The sequence below is a fragment of the Epinephelus lanceolatus genome, chromosome 14 (assembly GCF_041903045.1).
Source record: "Epinephelus lanceolatus isolate andai-2023 chromosome 14, ASM4190304v1, whole genome shotgun sequence".
In the NCBI taxonomy this organism is placed as follows: Eukaryota; Metazoa; Chordata; class Actinopteri; order Perciformes; family Serranidae; genus Epinephelus; species Epinephelus lanceolatus.
In genome coordinates, this window is record NC_135747.1 from 6,278,026 (window position 1) to 6,297,677 (window position 19,652).

General features: G+C 41.7%; 1 protein-coding gene across 1 annotated transcript in view; it reads left to right on the plus strand.

Moving 5' to 3' along the window:
• gli2a (GLI family zinc finger 2a) overlaps positions 1–14,660 on the plus strand; it is a 110,883-nt gene extending 96,223 nt beyond the window's left edge. The window contains exons 9-14 of the mRNA XM_033617777.2: positions 171–311; positions 4,513–4,662; positions 6,264–6,428; positions 6,838–7,119; positions 8,274–8,640; positions 9,962–14,660. Coding sequence (XP_033473668.2) covers positions 171–311; positions 4,513–4,662; positions 6,264–6,428; positions 6,838–7,119; positions 8,274–8,640; positions 9,962–12,270 — 3,414 coding nt within the window. The 3' untranslated portion in view covers positions 12,271–14,660. The remainder of the gene's footprint in view (positions 1–170; positions 312–4,512; positions 4,663–6,263; positions 6,429–6,837; positions 7,120–8,273; positions 8,641–9,961) is intronic.
• The last annotated feature ends 4,992 nt before the right edge of the window (positions 14,661–19,652 follow it).

The window sequence follows — 19,652 nt, forward strand, 5'->3', positions numbered from 1 at the left end:
GATGCAAAACAGTACACAATGAAGCTGTAACATATTGACCACAGATTAAGGTAAAAGATGGACTCTGTGTTTGCATGTTTTTAGTCTAGTCATTTATATGCTTTAATGGATGCACACGTCTGCACTGTTTGTTAGCCCCCTTCTGACAAAGTCCTGTCCCCTTTCTCCAGGACCATGGTGGGGGGATCTTGGACCTGAGTGAGGATCTGGATAAAGATGAGTGCAAACAGGAGCCTGAGGCCATATATGAGACCAACTGCCACTGGGAGGGCTGTACCAAGGAGTATGACACCCAGGACCAACTTGTTCATGTGAGTGATAGGCTTGGTATCCTTATGGGGAGTGAATTTATGTCCCCAGGGTCCTATGTTCCCCAGTTCAATAACCTCTTAATATCACACATTAAAACTTAAAAATCCGACGTCCCAACGTCCCATCTCTGGGTTTTTGTAAGGCTTTATTTGATAATCATTATGTGTGAACAACTGCTGTATTTGTTGTGTTTAAGTGGTTTAATCATATGACCCATTGTTCAAATGCTACGCTCCTTGCTTTTAGAGTGATGCAGACCATTTCAAGATACAAACGCTACAGCAAGTTATATAAACACTTCTGTCAGACAAAAAACAAACAGTTATTACTCACCTATGAAGCATTATTTTAATCCACAGATCGATATTATGCCAACAGAAACGCTGCTGACACAGTTCTCATACACTCCCGAAGGTCCAGACCAGGGGGTAGACAACCTGTGGCTCTGGAGCCACATGTGGCTCTTTAGCCCTTCTTTAGTGGCTCCCTTTGGCACTGACAAAAAAAATGGAAATAAATAACAGCTATTTTTTTTAGCATTTCATTTTTGTTTATAATTGTTGTAGGCCTAAGGAAATTATGCACCCGTGCACCAGATAAAATTTTTTTTTTAAACATTTCGTCAACTCGATTCCAAATTCAAAAAAAGAAAGTTTCAGAGGAGAATAGAGAATTTAATAGTGTGGACAGCTTTATTTGCTTTTACAGCTCTGCAAAGTTTTCAAATAAGTTCCAAATAATCATTACTTGCCCACTGCAGAATAGCCACCTTGTAGTAAAACATATTAATGAATGCTCATTTGGACCTACTAGTAATATTGATTGGCTAATTTAGATTTCATCATCTGTTTAACCTTCATTATAAGGCTAAGATATGTTTTGTGGATCCAGACATATTTTGTTTGTATTGTTTTTGATCAAAAATGGCTTTTTTGATAGTAAAGGTTGCTAACCCCTGGTCCGATGATCTAAATCCAGTGAACAGTCATATTTCTCTACATTATATCCATAATTTCTTACATTTGCACGTACATATGTCAACTGCTAGGCATCTAAATGGTGACTGAACTCTGACCTTTAGATTGACACCTCACTTGAGTCAATAGGAGCTTCCATACTGACAGCCTAGACTGAAAAGGACAAGGGCCTATGTTCATCTTTTAGGTCCTGTGTCACTTCTCAGGTTACAGAGCCAATCAATAGCCAGTGATAGGCCCCATGACTTATGGGTCTTGTAGTCAATGACACTCCTCAGCTACAGAGTAATTTTGAACTCCTTCCTGGCACCATAGATTGCTATAAATGTACATAAGTGATAAAGAAATAACTCTCTTGAGGGAAATAAAACAGTCTTTGTTATAAATTTAGGTTTTCTAGAAGTGTTTTTTAAACAGTAAGCTCCTAAATAGACATTTCTGTCTTTGGCGACATGTTTTTCACTCAATATCACACATTCAGTTCATTGTTTTACCCTCTTATTTGAAAAGCGCCTGGACAAAACATTAGAAAAACTTGTAAAATGTTTATATTCTGTGATTTTGTTATCTACTGGAATTTGGATTATGTGAGCTTTCATGATATGGCCCCATTTTAAGTTTCAGTTCAAGTCATCTGCAACGTCATTTCTAAAGGAAATAATCAGGAGAAGATATCTTAAATTTCAGTGTGTTAAAACCTATATCACTTAATGACAGAAGCACTTACAGTGATTGTGAATGTTGGGGAATAACACTGAGTGTTACTTTTCAAATGAGACCATACATGTACACATACAAAACATTGAAGAAGATCAGCTTTCAATTTACTTTGGGTATGTCTTGGATAGGTGATTTAGGTTGATTTAGGTGAATTTTCCAGGATACTTAAGGAGACCTTTCAATGGGTTTAATGTTCTCAGCAATGTTTTCTTTCCTACGAGATATGTGCAATGTATGTATGTATGCCTGGGTCAATATGTTGACATCACCCACCTACAGTTTATAGCCTACTGATGTTACTGACACCCTCAAATTTGCAGGCAAGACAGTTTTCCTGACTTTAGACATTGATAACTCCGCATATTTTTTTATCATTCAAACTGCAATTCAAACATCCACATCCCTTAATTCTTTTGCTATTTGAAATGCAAAGCTAGCCATTACTAATATCTTACAATGTTAGTTTTTATCAAGAGACATAGGACCCTGGGAACATAAGAATGACCCCTTCTGATGGCTATTAATGACACTTATTCAAGTTTTTTACCACAGCCAATTCCAAACTGTGCCATCAGAAATGCTGCATTTTGTTGTGTGAAAAGTGAAAAGTTCAAACAACTCTTCTGCTACTCATTAAATCCATGCTTATTGAGTCCGGTCAGAAAGCTGTCCAGTAACTGATCCCTTCCTGTTGGGTTGACACGCGCAACGTTAATGAGCCTGCCGGCTCTCGCCAAATTCAAGCCCAAGCCCTGCAGCTGTGCCCCCGATCACACCCTCCAACCCCTCAGCCCTGTGACCCCTAACCCCTAACCCCTCACACCCAGCAACACCCCCCACCCCCGAAAGCCCAGAGGGGCTGGCCATAAATCCATCGTCATGCCAGAAGCTCTGGAGTTAGGGAACCTCATACTCTCTCTCTTTTTCCAGGCCAACTTCTCTTCCTGTTTTCCACTTTCTGACTGACTGTCAGTCATCCCAGTGCAGTGGTAGGAGGGGCATGTGTCAGGTCCACAGACCCAGAGACTTATGGGAAGTGGTGGTTAGCGGGTTGCCATGGGCTGCTACAAGTCAGGACCAGAGTTACCTTTAAGAACTTTTGCTCCAGCTCCCCAGCCACAGACTCTGTGAGAGCCTGCCAGGATTGGTGAATAGGCTAGGAGAGGATCAGTGGTGTGATCTTGGGTGTGGATGGACAATGTGAGGCCAACACATTTTTAAATTCCCACCGGACCATGGGTTTTTTAAAGGCATCTGATTTCTTTGAACTTAACAAAAACCAACCAGGGCTATAATAGCTTTTTTTTACCCTGCAAAAACTCCAGACAGCATCCCACTAAGCACACCCAGGGTTTCTCACAAGGTTAATATCAGCAAAAAACACACACACCTGTGGGTTTTTCTGGCTTCTACTTAACCAAAGTAATCCTGTTTCTAGAGCCCCCAAATTATGGATTCACAGTAGTGTGTAACCTGAAAATAGAGGCCAGGCCTCCACTTGTTTCCATTCCTCCTCCTTCACCTAAAATAGATCTCAGCAGAATCGTCAGCCACTGAGCTTTTTCGCTGGTGGAGAAGTGGCCACATAAGTGGAGCGTTGTGGGCCTGGATGTCCTCAGGAAATGAAGTGGTTCCTCAGAGTGTGTGGATATTTGCGTGTGGTGCACAGGATGAGAGTTTTTAAGTGTGTCTGTTCAGAAACATTGTGTGTGTTTTCTACAAAGTTAAGTCAGTAAGATAACTGAAGGAGACCTGGCATTTTCTAGCATGTCTACACAATGTGGTAGGAATAACTGACTGCCTCATACTCCAGCAGTGCAAATTATTTGTATTAACAGGACAAAAATATCTTTAAACATTAAGAATTCCTATGAGATAAAATTCATGTTGGAATTCACTATGATATATTATGTTGTAGTGTAGATTCAACATTTTGAAGAGAATACTCAGGTTTTACACAATTAAATTTGTCAGAAACTATACTAGGTAACACAAAATTTAAGCATCACACAGGAAACTGTGGGTCCTTTACTGACTTCCAGATCCTTCAAAAGTAAGGGAGAGAAAGACAAATAAAGCGTGCTAAAAAATCCTCTTCCTGATCACTTTTACTGGGATCTGAGGAAGTTCCTCTGCCACACCAAGCCTGAAAAAACAAAACATGTTTTTATCTTTTTTTGTCTCCTGTTGACAGATGCATAATAACTGTCAGCTATAATGGATGGCACCTTCGTTCACAATGTGTGTGTGTGTGTGTGTGTGTGTGTGTGTGTGTGTGTGTGTGTGTGTGCATGTGTGTGTGTGTTAAAATGAGTCAGCAAAGTTTTGTATTTTTCTCACCAGAAGTTTCTCCCTCTTTCATGTGTCTGTGCATGTGTGTGCGCGCACACACACACACATATTGGTTACTAGTCACTATTTTTAACATTTATCCCAACATCTGTATCACAATCGTATGTTGTGCTACATCGTGATTTTTTCTTGAATGAACCTGTCTCCTCAGCACATCAACAACGACCACATCCATGGTGAGAAGAAGGAGTTTGTGTGTCGCTGGCAGGAGTGTTCACGGGAGCAGAAGCCCTTCAAGGCTCAATACATGCTGGTGGTCCACATGAGGCGTCACACAGGGGAGAAGCCGCATAAATGCACAGTAAGAGCCTCATATTGCTGTAAAACACTGTCATGAACTGTTAGTATCTAGCTGGTTAACTGACTGACTGAGCACAGGATCAGTTGATCAATGACTGGCTACTGCATGTTAAAGCGTACTCCAGCAATTTAGTATTACCTTTCCTCAAAAGTGGGGGACTTGCAAGAGATGGATTTTGAACAAACAATGGTCCAAATCAAAGCAGCAGAGGCTGAAATACCCTGATTTTTAGTTAAAAGCTCCAGATACTACATTTCCCATACTGCAACCAATTACATCTATTGTTAGAACCTCCCTACTTAATGTCCATGTCATTCACGCTCCACGTCTCTAATTTGAATGCATGCTTTTGGTAATTAATTTAAAGTGTCAGAGCCCAAGTTCTACAATATACCCTGATGACATCACAATGACATCATTAGGGTTATTTTTTCAGACTTGACAAAGCTCCTCCAGAGCCACGTTAGACATTATACTGTACAATTGTCTTTACAGACTGAGTGGTGCTCTGCAAAAAGTCCTGACTATTTTTTGTTTGCTTGTTATTGTTAATATATTTAAAATGTTACAAGACTTTAGAAGCAATATGATATTAATATATGGTTTTGTATAAGTGTTTCATAAGTGTTGGGTTGTTAATAACCTGAGGTATGTAGGATTGTTTGAAAAAACACCCATGCATTTCAGAGTTGACTGCTTAACCAACTATTGAAACTAGAACTTGAATGTTACTTAGCCACAGTCACCATACAGTCTCAACCATTCAACCCTTCCCTTTGCCTCAAAAAAAAAAAATTGAAAAGAGTGTTCATATGATGTTCTTTGTGCTAAGCACCAGTGATATTTTCCATGTTGATAAATCATGAGGGTTTTATTGAAGGCTTCATTTGCTGTGTGAAGATCAAATTGAGGGCCTGTTTGCTTGGCTTCAAAGCTTGCTCACAGGCTCTTGTGAATGCATTAAAACAGATGACTTGTGAAGGAGAGAGTGAAGAAAGCTGATTGACAGCGTGGGCGTGTAATTAAAATCTGCAGACAAGCAGGGGGCCATGGGTCCTTATTAAGACCAGGCTGTATATTCTGTGCACAAATCCCACATGCATCTTCTCATAACACTCTTACTCCCCTTCAGTCTTGTCTTTTAACTGAGAATCTTATGACTTTTGCATCCAATTTCTGAGCTGGTCTAATTTAATTCTCTTTTAATTTCAACGCCAATTCCGTTCACAATGACTGCTCAGAAGGAATACCAAATTATAGCTTGTACAGTACAAGTGAACACAAAGGCTAAACACAGACTTCTCTTTGTCTCAACCAAGCACACCCGCCAAAGAGCTCTACCAAACCTCACACTCAGTTTAGATATTTTGCATAATAGCCCTTTTTACCAAAGTGTAGCACTGCTTTGCTTTTGTGTGGCATGCCACAGTAGGTGGGCACAAGTCCAAGAGTAGATTACATTTGAAAACTGAAACACACAGAGCTTTTTTTTTTGTTGTTGTTGTTGCTGAGCTCTTTTCTCTACCCAGCTGCACATAAAACAACACAGCATCAAGGCATTCAGTCTCACTGTCTATCTGTCTGTCTCCATCTCTCTGCAGTTTGAGGGCTGCGCGAAAGCTTATTCTCGTCTGGAGAACCTCAAGACCCACCTCAGGTCCCACACCGGAGAGAAACCGTATGTGTGTGAACATGAAGGCTGCAACAAGGCCTTCTCCAACGCCTCAGACCGGGCCAAGCACCAGAACCGCACACACTCTAATGAGGTATGCTTATGCACACACACTGATCAACTGACTTACCAAGTGGGATTTGTGACACCATCAGCTTAGTGCTTAGTGTAGTGCAAATTGTGAAAAACTGGGGGGTGCCATCATAAATCCAAAAAATGTAAAATACAAATTGCACCCCCTTGGTTTTTTCTCAAAAGACAAGGACAAGTGATTTAAACAACAAAAATGAAATAAGTGTCAATCTGCAACGAAAATGCATGAAAGGAGTCAAAAGTTTTTGACGCTCTGGCATTTTCTGGCAGAGGACCTCCAAACCGCCCATTTCATATGCATCACCCCCATTGTTGAAACGTAACATATGACCTTGACAACAGATACATACAGTATGCTGTAACAAAAAAAACCATTTCATTTCAGTTTGACTTTAAATCCCTCTTGGCAGAAACCATATGTATGTAAGATCCCGGGCTGTACCAAGCGCTACACGGACCCCAGCTCTCTCAGGAAGCATGTGAAGACAGTCCACGGACCTGAAGCACATGTCACCAAGAAACAACGAAGCGACGCACCTCCTAGACTGCAGCCACCCAAAGGCAATGGAGAGAATGAGGCAAATTCCAAGCTCGCTGCAAGAGGTGTGGATGGCAAGATTGAGGCCAACAGCACCTCTAGAGGAGTGGAAGACTGTCTACAAGTCAAATCAATCAAGACCGAGAACTCTATGGTGGGTCCTTATCACATAACTTTAAAAAGTCGTCCCACACAAACCTCTTTAACAGTTCATGAAATATCTGTGTGTAGGAACTTGCTATTTTTTTTTTTTTTGTTTAAACTTTGGAGTTAGATTGACTGCCTCTTGAAGGCACATACCGCTTTCGGCACTCAAAATTGTCAGTGTAACCCTTTAATATAACACGATCATATAATTGCATGCTTTTGTATATTTAGGAAACAAAAAAGCGAAGAAAGACACATATTCCCTACCACTTTACTAACATTGCTCTAAGGTTAAATGTTTTCTGCTGGTATAGCCTGCACCCTTCCTAACTCACCTCTCTGGTTGTTGCTTGATCTTGCTTCTCTCAAGTTAACCTTTCTAATGGACAGACTTCACTGAGGTGAGCACTCAAACTGTCTCTCTGTCCTTTTGCAACTCAGCATGGGGAGATGTGTGAATGTGTCCTCGTGCTTCATACTACATTGTTGCATTTTTGCATGATGTCAGATGTCCTCTCTGCATTATCCATTTTCACAAACTTAAAATTGTGTATGGGATGCACACATGTGCATGCATGGAGACACACACTACCATTAAACTGGATTTTTCTGTCCAGAAGATCACTGGCAGTAGCCTCTGGTGTCGGCCGATGATGAAAGTCGTTGTTAGATTAATATTCATAGACTGGGACTGTTTAAGCATGTGTGCTGAACAAATAGTGCCAGCATCAAGCTATGATCAAGACTTTAGTTCATTTACGGGCCAGTTTGAATTACTGTCGCTGCTGGATTGTTGCTCACAGAACTCATCTATTATCCAGGGTTTTTTTTTTTTTTGTAAATAAATAAAGTTCATTGATATTTAATGAGATTGTGGAATTATAGACCTACATTAGTTATTACAAAACACCATTACAATCAGAATTTCTTACATGTGGTAATTATTTTATATTGAAGAATACATAATGGAGTTCTGTGAACTTGGCATGAGAAGATAGCCTTTGTTAATTTATTTCCTATTCATAAGCAAAATGTTATGTGTTGCCAGAGTTCGGCAAAATATTATTCATTTACTGGTGCAAAATTAAACAATATACCACTATTGTAATAAAGCGTCTATAGTTTGATTCATTCCACTTCCTCACTGCTGTCCTCTACCAGACATATCAGTCCAGTCCTGGCGGCCACTCGTCATGCAGCAGTGAGCCGTCGCCTCTCAGCAGCGCCAACAACAACGACAGTGGGGTAGAGATGGCCATGCACAGCGGGGGCAGCTTCGGGGACCTCAGTGCACAGGATGATTGCCCCATGGTTGACTCCACTGTTCCTGTTGGGGGACAGCAGGCTGGGGTGGGGCTTCAGTTGAGGAAAGCTGTGGGTCACGGTAGCATAGTCACCATCAAGCTGGAGAACATCAAGAAGGAAAGGCTGAAGACAGTAAGGGACTCCTGCCCCTGGGTCAACTCTGCACCACAGCCACCACAGGGCCAACGCAATAGCATGAAGCTGCCTCCCATACCTGCAGTTGGTAAGTGTGGAAGGTTACGTCCTTTACTGTGTAATGAGGGCATAAGATAGCCGAATCGCATTATGTCTTTATAGAGTGAGTCAATGGATGTATTAAAAGACCTGGATACAGCACTGGAGGCAGGAACCTATTTATTACTATAAAAGTTGCTAAGTGGTACACGAAGCCAAAAAAGCTCTATTTCTACAGTATGTCAGATGATCAGTGCTGCTTCCACATCATTAGTCCCATAGGGCAAGTGCACTAGACACTCTCACTAGCCCCTTTTAAACTGCCAGATTTTCGGCAAATGTTGGGCCATTTTGCCGGCAAGCTACGAGCCTTTAGACACGCAGAGCCAGATTGGCGAGGTGATCCAAAGTGCCAAATTTTCCTTCTCGTAGGGTAGACATATTGGCGGAAGCTTTTTGGTTTAAAAAGAACGAGGCGCCCTTCCGCCACAGGAGGGGCTGTTGATGACTTGTGGGAGGAGCTGTTGATGATGCCGCACGTGCGATCCACTGGCGGTGGATAAACAGGAAACAGCTGATGGCAGGAATGAGCAGCTAGTACTAGTAGCAAGAGGGAAATGCAAACCTGACAGACACTGTAAAGATGAGCAACTGGGGAGACAAAGAATTGCGCGCCCTCCTTGCCCTCGTAAATGAAGAGGCCATTAACCGTCAAGTGACGGCGAAGGTGAAGGATGGGCTGACTTATGAGAGAATCGCCAAAGGACTGACCAGCCATAGTTTCCCTCGGAGTACATCGCTGTTTAGGTCACACGCTGAGCTACACGTTTTGTTACTTGCTCACGCCCCCCATTGCCCCAAAAAAAGACACATTCTGTATGAACAAAAGTAGGCAGGCGGCATTTTGCTATTTAAAAAGGGCTTCTGACCAAGTCAGCTACTTCTGGTTTAGTGCTCTGCTAACTTGAATGGGGATAAAAAGATTCAATCTTGCAGCTTTTCCAGACTTTCCAAAATCAGACCAAATGTATCAAGCCCTAAAAGTGAAGCAAGTCATTTTGCAGGGGTTGTGATGCTCAAAAAAATGTATTCTACTGTTTTAAAGACGATAGTTTCCCAATTTAAGTCTAAAGGAAAAAATCTGTTTTGGCCCAGTGGCACTAAGTGCGGGCTTACGAGTTGAAATTCTACTGTATGGCCACTATGAAAATCAGCTTTAAAGCCCAGCGCACTTCCTGGGGGCCTGAGTGAGCCCAATAGCCAAAACAACCATACACAGTAGTGCTCAGTCTATAATTGTAGATTGAACAGTTTGAACAGTTGTAAATTAGTTGGTGTCATTATGTAATAATTTCTTTTGCATCCACCAGGTTCCCTGCTGGAAAGCTCCAACATGATGAGTAATGTCAGCGGTTCATTACCTGGCCAACGCATGGGTGACTTGTCTTCATGTGAGGTAACATTGCTGAACCAGCTGAACGAGCGTCGTGACAGCACCACCAGCACCATCAGCTCAGCCTACACCATGAGTCGCCGTTCCTCTGGTATTTCACCCTGCTATTCCAGCCGCCGCTCCAGTGAGGCATCACAGTTTGGTGCTAACCGCCACAACATCAGTTCGGCTGACTCCTATGACCCAATTTCCACTGATCTGTCTCGCCGCTCCAGCGAGGCTAGCCATTGTGGAGGTGGTGGTGTCAGTGGAGGAAGCGGGGGAGGTCTCCCAAGCCTCCTTAGTCTGACACCAGCTCAGCATTATCGACTAAAGGCAAAGTATGCTGCTGCCATTGGCGGAGCCCCACCTACTCCTCTCCCCAATATGGACCGGATGAGCCTGAGGACCCGCATGGCACTCTACAGTGACTCCCAGGAAAGCTCGTCACACCCATTCCATCAGCCCCCCTCTGGAACTGCGCCTCGGCGATGCAGTGATATTGGATATGGCAATCGGAGCATGATGCCCCATGAGGTACCCGGCAACCTCCCACGTCGTGCCAGTGATCCAGTGCGTCGTCCCACATTGGACCCTCTCTCCTTTCCAAGGGTTCAGCGTTATAACAGCATGAACAGCATGAACCCCATGAATGGTCCATCAGCTGAACGCCATCAGGCACTGGCTATGCAGGGCTACACTCGTTCTGATGGCAGCCTGCAACGCTACCCATTTGCTCCGAGACCACCAAGCATTTCTGAGAATGTGGCCATGGAGAACATGGCAGTAGATGGGATGATGACTGGGGGGGAGCATAATGGGGAGGATGACATGGTGCTTCCAGATGATGTGGTGCAGTACCTTAGGTCCCAAAATTCTGGCCCCTCAGGTCACAACTCGGGGCAAGTGGACTACCATTCCAACAGTCAGACTCAGGGCTACCAGACAGACATGGCCCCACCAGCATCATTTTATGCACAGAGGAGGATGGCCATGGTAGATGCCACTATGACTCAGTCTGGTCAGGACATGCAATCCTGTCAGATGGGTCCCAGTGGCTCCCAGCAGCCCTTCTCAGCACCATCAGACAATATGAACAAAAATAACATGCCGGTGCAGTGGAACGAGGTGAGCTCAGGGACTGTGGACACCACTTCCAAGCTCTCCAAACAACAGCAGCATTCTCTCAGGGGGAACCTAGCTGTTGTTCAGCAGAGGCATAATTTTGGTTCCTTCCAGGGACAAGGTCAGGGCCTGGGAAGCAACCAGCAGGTAGTGCCTATGAGTCAGAATATGTCTATGCAGGGGTATGCGAACCACAATAGCCAGAGGCTGATGAACATCTCCCACCAACAGCAGAGGCAATGCAACAGTGTGAACTTAAGTGAGCAAATGAGTCCTCAGCAAGGGTTTGGCCAAGAGGCAATCCCAAATTGTATATCTGGGAGCACTAGCATGAGACCTACCCGGAACAGTGTGTCAGATCCAGAACTGCAAAGTTGCAGAGCAAGGATACAGGCTGATGGGTATTCCCATGTAAACCAAGTGAATCATCAGCAAAATTACAGCGTTCTCTCCCAGCAGCAACAGCATAATATCCATAATGGAGGCAGAGGAATGTTACAACCCAGACCTCCCATAGAGCCCAAGTCTTTTACCAGACAACACTCTGGGCCTAGCATGATGCAACCAAGCCGAATACCTAAGTCATGTGATTTGATTGCCAGTCGTGGTACTGACACCTCAGAGGCAAGCCCAAAGAGGCCCAGTGGGTCAGCAGTCCACAACAGCAACTCTGAAAATCCTAACTCTGCTGTGCTCTACACAGGTCAGATTCATATGATTGAGCCAACTTCTGTCAGCTTTGATGCCCCCATGTCCCCCAGTGCCAGCCAGGTTCCTGCCAGCAACACCACAGCTGCAGCCAACATGGCCTCTCCAGGAGTCAACCATGTCTCCAGCAGTACAGTAGATTCTTCCACTGGTGGATCTGGTGGCACGGAGCATGCTCAGATTGACTTTGACACCATGCTGGATGATGGGGACCACTCCAGCCTCATGTCAGGCACCCTGAGTCCTGGCCTTTTGCAGAGCCTCTCCCAGAATTCCTCACGTCTCACCACCCCTCGCAACTCTGTCACCCTTGCGTCTGTACCGGCAGGGATTGGCAACATGGCCATTGGTGATATGAACTCAATGCTCACAGCCTTGGCTGAAGAAAGCAAATTCCTTAACATGATAAGCTGAGAGCAATCAAACACCTCATCATCCATCCAGTCTTAACCATTTCTACATCAGGAATATATGAACTACACAAAGCACTGATTGAACAATGTAAAACTGGCTTTTTTTTTTCTTTTTTTGTTTTGTTTTGTTTTGTTCATTGTCTATAGTTATACGCTTATCTTGTAATATTTGCTTCAGATTATAATATGTTACATTAAAAGAATAATAGCAAGTATAGCTAGGGTTAAGGACAATTCCTATCAATATTTGTTCAAAAGCCATACATTTTACCTACAAATATATGATACCCCAACATATATAAATGCATCTACAAACAATTGCCATTCAGTATTTGCTGATGTAATAGCCCTTTACAAAGTGGTGCATTGAAAGCAGTTCACATGCACATAGTACCTTGCTGAGGACATGAGGGTCTGAATACAACATGGAAATAGAATTAGCAGGAAATGGACATGAAATGTAGATAACAGATAATATTTTCTCACCAAGACCTTTATGTTTATAGATTATACTGTATGGTACTTGCTTTAAGTTATGCTATAGACTTCTGATGTTTAAACTAGGGCTGTCAAGTTACAGTAATATATGGGCATCTACTATCAGTTCATTCTTTTCTTTTTTTTTTTGCTTTGTGCTACCACGTACATTAGAAAAAAATATTCTCACAAAGCTAAGCTGCAGTTTTCTGTACCTTTTATGTGTACAATACATAGACTATATGAAATAATGAATCTAGCCAACATGAAGTCTCCTATTGGTTTGTGGACTCCCGTTTTGAAGCCTCAAGTTTGACATTTTGGTCGTCACCATCTTGGATTTTTAGAGCCAGAAGTGATAACCCTAATGCTAGCTTGGTTAGCGCGTTGCATTTACATCTTTAGCTCCCTGTGATTATATAAATGCTAATGCTGATTTTTTTGTGTATTTTGAGTGAACAACAGGCTTAAAACTATTAAAACAAAATGTAAAGCTGAACGCTTTTTTTTTTTTGTAGACAAACAAAATGTTCCAGTTTACTTTCATGAACTGCAAATACACTGAAATAGCAACAGCATCAGAGTTAAACTATAGTTACGTTACCTAAGCAGCCATACCCTTAATTATGCATAACTTTAAGCCTTAATAATACTCAAACAGGTGAGTTATATTAAAGTTCATCCCCTCAAATAGTTGTCATAAAAGGGTAAATTAGTTATAGACACCAAAACCATTTTTTGTACCAGGCTGTAAACATATTTCTTTCTGCTGTAAAGTTGAGCAGAACTGCAGTTTTTGGCACTTTTAACGCTGGCCTCATTTTTCAGCTCTGCAGGTTGCCACTTGGTACAATAAAATAACTATCCTCAGACTAACCTGAAACATAAACTGGAATATTGTGAAAAATGTGACCAGGGTTAAAGCTTTATCACCTGTCTCAGAAGGACGTTTTTTTTGTTGTTGTTTTTTTAGCTTTTTAATTTACCACGAAACATGTGAATGCTTAAAGCACTGAGGTTAATAAACAGTCACAGCCAATAATTGCTGTTACAATTTATGTATGCATTTAATTCAGCTATTTTGCAGTGTAAAAGATAAGCAAAGAAGTGCCATTACAGGAGCCTGTCTTGTACCTGAGTTTAAATTACACCTAGATTTTGGAACAAAGTTTTTTTTGTGAAACTGAGATAATTTTGCTGATATTAAACGTTATTTCTATGACATTTCACAAAATTCAGTGTGCAGTTATTAATACCCTTCAAACAGAAATGTGTGACTAATTGCAATTCACAAAATTAAGCATTTGACAGCCCTAGTTTAATCACGTGGTTGTACAACATTGTGATCCACAGATATTAAGTGTGTCTTGATCATGGTCTGAGCTCTTGGGGATGGCACTGTAAAATCAGATTTCCTTCTTTGCCCACTGGATCAGAGGCATTAACTCTCCATGGTCCTGTCTCACAAGGGTAAATGATTGAAAAGGACAAGGATATGCCTCTGTGTTAGTCTATTAGGGCACATGAACCCCTGTGTCTGACGAGGAGCATTCTCTAAAAGAATATACAAGTACCTCTGTGTGTTCTCAGTAGAGATCCAGTCCTAATTAACACATTCATAGCACCCCCCTTTGCTGCAACCCATACTTCCCCTGGGCTCTGGGATGAACTGCAGAGAGTCCAGGAAGGGACACAGACTTTGATAATGAAATCCTGTTCCGGACAGGACTGGCAAACTAGCCCTGCAAATTCCTCAGTTTTATTACGTTTGCTGAATTTTTGAGTAGCTTTTAAAATGTTTGTGTGTATGCTACCATTCACTTTTACTATGCTTAGTGTGTATGGGTGTGTGTGAGTGTGTGTATATAGGTTTTTGTACATTTCAAATAAACTATCTCCTTTTTTCTGTTTAAATCCATGTGTTGTGTCTTCTTTGATATAACACAGTCTGTGGTCCCTGGAGGTCACATGAAAGTAGGGCTAGTAGGCTGTGCTACGAGTGAAATCACATTTGGCATGTTCTAAGACGGCTGTTGAGTACAGCTCCAAAGGCAAACATCAGCATACTCACCATAGCCATATGTATAAAGACGCACATAAAGAGGATTTTAAGCCCCAGATATTAATGAAAAGAGCCATGATTTGTAAAGATGATACTTACACTGCACGTACGTATTGTCCACAAAAAAGGCAAATCTAGCATGCTTAGAAAAATGTCTGAATAAACATACAACCAAACCATACGTAAAAAGTGTACAGTATGATTATTTTTCATACTGTGTGCAGGACCAACGACGATGTCAAGTCATTTCTGTCAGTTTGAAGACAAGTAACTATTGCAAGATTGTGCTGCCTGTGTTAACAATGTGCCACCTTTATGTGTGATCAGTAACTAGCAAATGTTGGTTTGGCATAGTCATTATACATACTTAAAACTGCAATAACTGTTTGTTTTTCTTGGCTGCATGGGGGCAGCAGACACAAGTTGTTAATGCAAAATTGATAATCACCTTTTCATTTATATGGGAAACTTGTTTCCTTATAAGTAAACGCTTGTCTACACATCCAGCAGTTACTGAGCAACATTATTATTCATTTCTAATTGTGTTTCTGGCGATAAGTAAGTAAATAGAATATATACGTCCCTTTCTCGTGAACGGCTTGAGGGATTTTTTTTTTCTGTCATATTTGATACAAAGATTCACTTGGACTCAAATGTAATTGATTGCATTTTGGTGGTCAAAAGTCAAGGTCACTCTGACCTTGCGCACATCTCATCCTAGTGAATGCGATATCTCAAGAACACCTCAAGAGAATTTCTTTGAATTTGACACAGACGTCCACTTGGAGAAAAAAACTTGAAGACAAAATTGATTAGAATTTAGTGGTCAAAGGTCAAGGTCAGTGTGACCTCACAAAACATGATTTCTCAAGAATTCTTACTCTAATTACGACAGAACTCACACAGATGTCTAATATATATATATATATATATATATATATATATATATATATATATATATATATATAATAGAGTGAAGACATTTTATATCAAAAAGGTCAAAGTTCAGCTTGACTGTGACATCATAATGTTCTGCAAAAACACTTCTCTAGCCATTACTCAACATCATGGCCTCTAGTTTCCAGGCGCAGCGCAGGGTGGCGAACCTTGTGCAGAGCTAGTTTCGAGCAGCGCAACCCGAGGCGCGCTCAGTTTGGTAGTTTGGCAGACCGAGGTGCACTGAGATTGGTGTGGCGGCGCAGCAGGGGGAGGTGTCGACAGATCCAGCTTGGTGCAGTGACAGTTTCATGCCAAAAGGCTTCGCCGAAGGTGCGCTAAAAGCTCGCCAGCTGAAACCAGGTCTACTGTCAGCGCAGGGGGGAGTGCAGCCAGTTTAAGTGGAAGTTTGGCTGACCGGCGGACAGTGCGCACACGTCACCAAAACCTCACAGGCAGGTTTCCAGAATGTCAGGCACATTAACGATGCAATAAATACCCACAAAAACACTATTCAATGCAACTATCTGCAATCAGCACATAAATGTATCTCTATATCGACTGTCCCGTCACATCTGATGTCAGATCAAAGGGGATTGGCACCGTTTGGCACGTTTGGCACGCGTAATGGAAACCCAACCTGATTTGATTAACACAGCTGCAAACTAATGAGTTCACATCCCTCTCAGCCAACCACAAACAGCCACAGCATCAGATAGGGAGTATATATTCAGCATCTGTCATCTTAGAAAAGTCAAAAGAAAAGAAACAGAGTGATACTACAAGAGAGAAAGAGCGTGCGCGCACAAAAGAAACGCAACATTGATTTACAATTGTGGTGACCTCCTCCCAGGCTACCTTTGCATCATCAGCCCGTGGAGGTCTGCTCGCAGTTCCATATATTCGGACACTGCGAGCTTGGACCTCCCGGACCAAAACATCAGTTTCCTCCTGGAAAGTTTGGCCGTCTGACGTTGCTGCTCTCTTCTGCCATGGCGAATTGAGTAAACTCTCATTACGCCTTCGCGCGGTGCATTTAAGGGCGAGGAGAGGGGCTCATTTGATTGGTGTGATGTGTGTAAAACCCACTCCACGCCTTCTCTTCTCCCTCTTTCTGACTTGCGCAGGTAGGAGGGACGGAGGTGGGAAAGAGGAGTAGCTGCGCCAGCTTGCACGGTGTGCCAAACTTGCAAAATCCGCAAGTGTAGTTACTCCCGTCATCAAAACAACAAGTTCGTTGAGAAGAAGCCAGAATATGCAGAGGAAGAGTTACAGGTTTTGGAAGAAGAGAGAGCAAGAAGAGAGGCTGAGGCTGCCGAGCAAACGGGCTGAGGGGAGACCCAGAGCTGATGGTGTAAATGTGGGGCTTACTGGCCACTTTATTAGGTACACCTGTACAATATAAATATAGAGTACGCCTCAAAATAATCACCGGAACACAGGGAGAACATGCTAACTCCACAAATCACCACAACTCCTGAAGGAACAACAACATAAAATGTTCCCTAGCAGTCTGTTTATTCTCAACGATGAGAAGTAATGCCAGTCACTTCACTATATGCTCTGGGCAAGCGCTTATCCATAACATAACCACAACAACATTTGCATTTTAGCCTTATTTACCATGCTTGGGTTGTAGGCTAATGTTACTCAACATGGAGGTAACGTTACAGCGGAGAGATTGCTGAGCAAAATACACAACGATCACTTACCACGTCTGCTCGTTTTGTGATGCCGACAGATGGTATGACAGTATCTTTCAAGAAAAGCGTTTGAACCATTCCTGAGCTTCTGCGCTCCATCCTCTCACCGTAGTCCTCGTAAACAAACATTTTCCGGACCGTTTCCACAGGCGTGTTGGGATCGATGTCCAGCACAAATAGCCATTGTTTTATCCCGCCCTTATTTATTTGAGCCAGAATACACTGACGAAGAGCTTCGTGAAATTGAAGAACGGAGGAGGAGAGAGAGAGAGGCACAACAGGTAACGTTAGAGGACGACAGAGGAGGTATGGCTGCTGGAAGGCTTTAGCTCTGGAGATTGGTGGTGTAACATTACCTGTGAATGCTGTACCCCAATGCCCACAGAAGAGGAATACCTCTGTTGCAAGGAATGGGACCGGTTGCTGCCTTAGCTAAATGGTAAACAACAAACATGGCACCACACTGGTAAGGTAAGACAACACGTTTACATGTTGTTTTCTATATGTTCGCTGACATTTATCCTAACGATATGAGGCAGTCTTTGTGGAGAAAAAGCTTTTTAGTGGACTAACTTTGCACTTGAAAGGATGCCCGTTCAATTAAGTTTTAACAGGTCTGACGCTACGGCTGTATCTAGGCTAACGGCTAACATGCTAACTATTATTTCTATGTCACTAGTGACTTGAAACAAATTTAGGACGATAGGAGACAGGTTGAAATAAACCAAAATTTCCCATTAACTAATCGTTAGTTCCTCATTAGTTCCTCAGTAACTACTCCTCTGAAGTTTGAACATGAGTTACTGAAGAACTGACCATTAACTAATAGTTAGTTCATCATTAGTTCCTCATTCGTTCCTCATTAGTTCCTCAGTAATTACCCATTCTCTGACTGTGAATGTTGGTAGGCTGTTTGCCACTGTAGAAGTATGCAAAACTATTTTCTTAAATAAAACTGTAGCACACAGCAAAAGTTTAATTCAAAGTCCTGCACTCAGGGGAGATATTATTAGCATAATGTATTTGAATTTAAATTTACTTAAAGTCTGTTCAAGATGGAGCTTTTGATTGTAATACAATGCTGAATTATTTTAATAATAATGCATCATATTTACATTTTTACATTTTCTGAGTCAGCTAAATGTAGTGGAACAGTGTTTTTCTCTTGAGTACAAGTATGCAGTTGCAGGGATATGTGGGATATGTTTTGAATGTGCAGAAAGATTTGAACATGGGCAGAAATCTTGCTGGAACATATATGAGGTATTCAAGCACAGGAGTTTATGAATTCATTAAATTAATCAATATATCATTGATGTCAATAGGTGACACATGCACATTTAAAAAAGGGGTTACTTCCTCAAATAACATGAAATGAGAAAAGTGGATCTACAGCAGAAATACAAATTTGAGAGCAACACAGAATGTCTGAGAGCCTTACTGATGATATTCTATTATAGCCTGTTTTAAGGTTTTGAATTGTCACCTGCCACCTCAATTTTTCCGTTTTACATTAAAAAAAAGGCATTTCCACTAAATTGTTGCGTAAAACTTGACCAGAAAGAAGGAAATGAAGTGTTTAATGCTCAAAATTGTGGAAAAAAAATAAATAAATAAAAAATGCATTTATGTTTTATGTAGCATAAAGACTTAAAAACAGGGGAAACAGCTAGCCTAGCTCTGTTGAAACATTAAAGAAAATTGCCTACCAGCACCTCTAAGCTAATATGTCAACATGCTATATGTAATTTGTGTAATTTGTAAAAGTGTAAAAGCAAGCTGTTGTTTTACGGTATTTTTACAGTCACATGGTGGAGTCTGAAAATAGTCCAGCACAAAACCAGCAATACCACAACTTGTCATTTTTTACACTTACATTGTAGCTTCACAATTTAACCAACAGGTCTGAGAGTGGTATTGATCTTGTCCTCTTACTGTCTACAAAAAAGTTATAAAGTGCATTTTCCAAAATGTCCTTAGACTGTGCTTTAAATGACAATATTTGTATTCTTTGTATAATGACTTTTTAAATCATGTGCAGCAGCTGGCTTGGTATTGTTGACAGTCACTGCAAAAGACCATGTTGATTTTGGGCCTCTGTAAGTGTTTGGTTTTCAGTGCTCTCTTTGTTTATCACTATTTGAACATGAAAACAACTTAATAAAACTAAAATTTTACATGAACTTTTATCTAAATTTCAGTCTC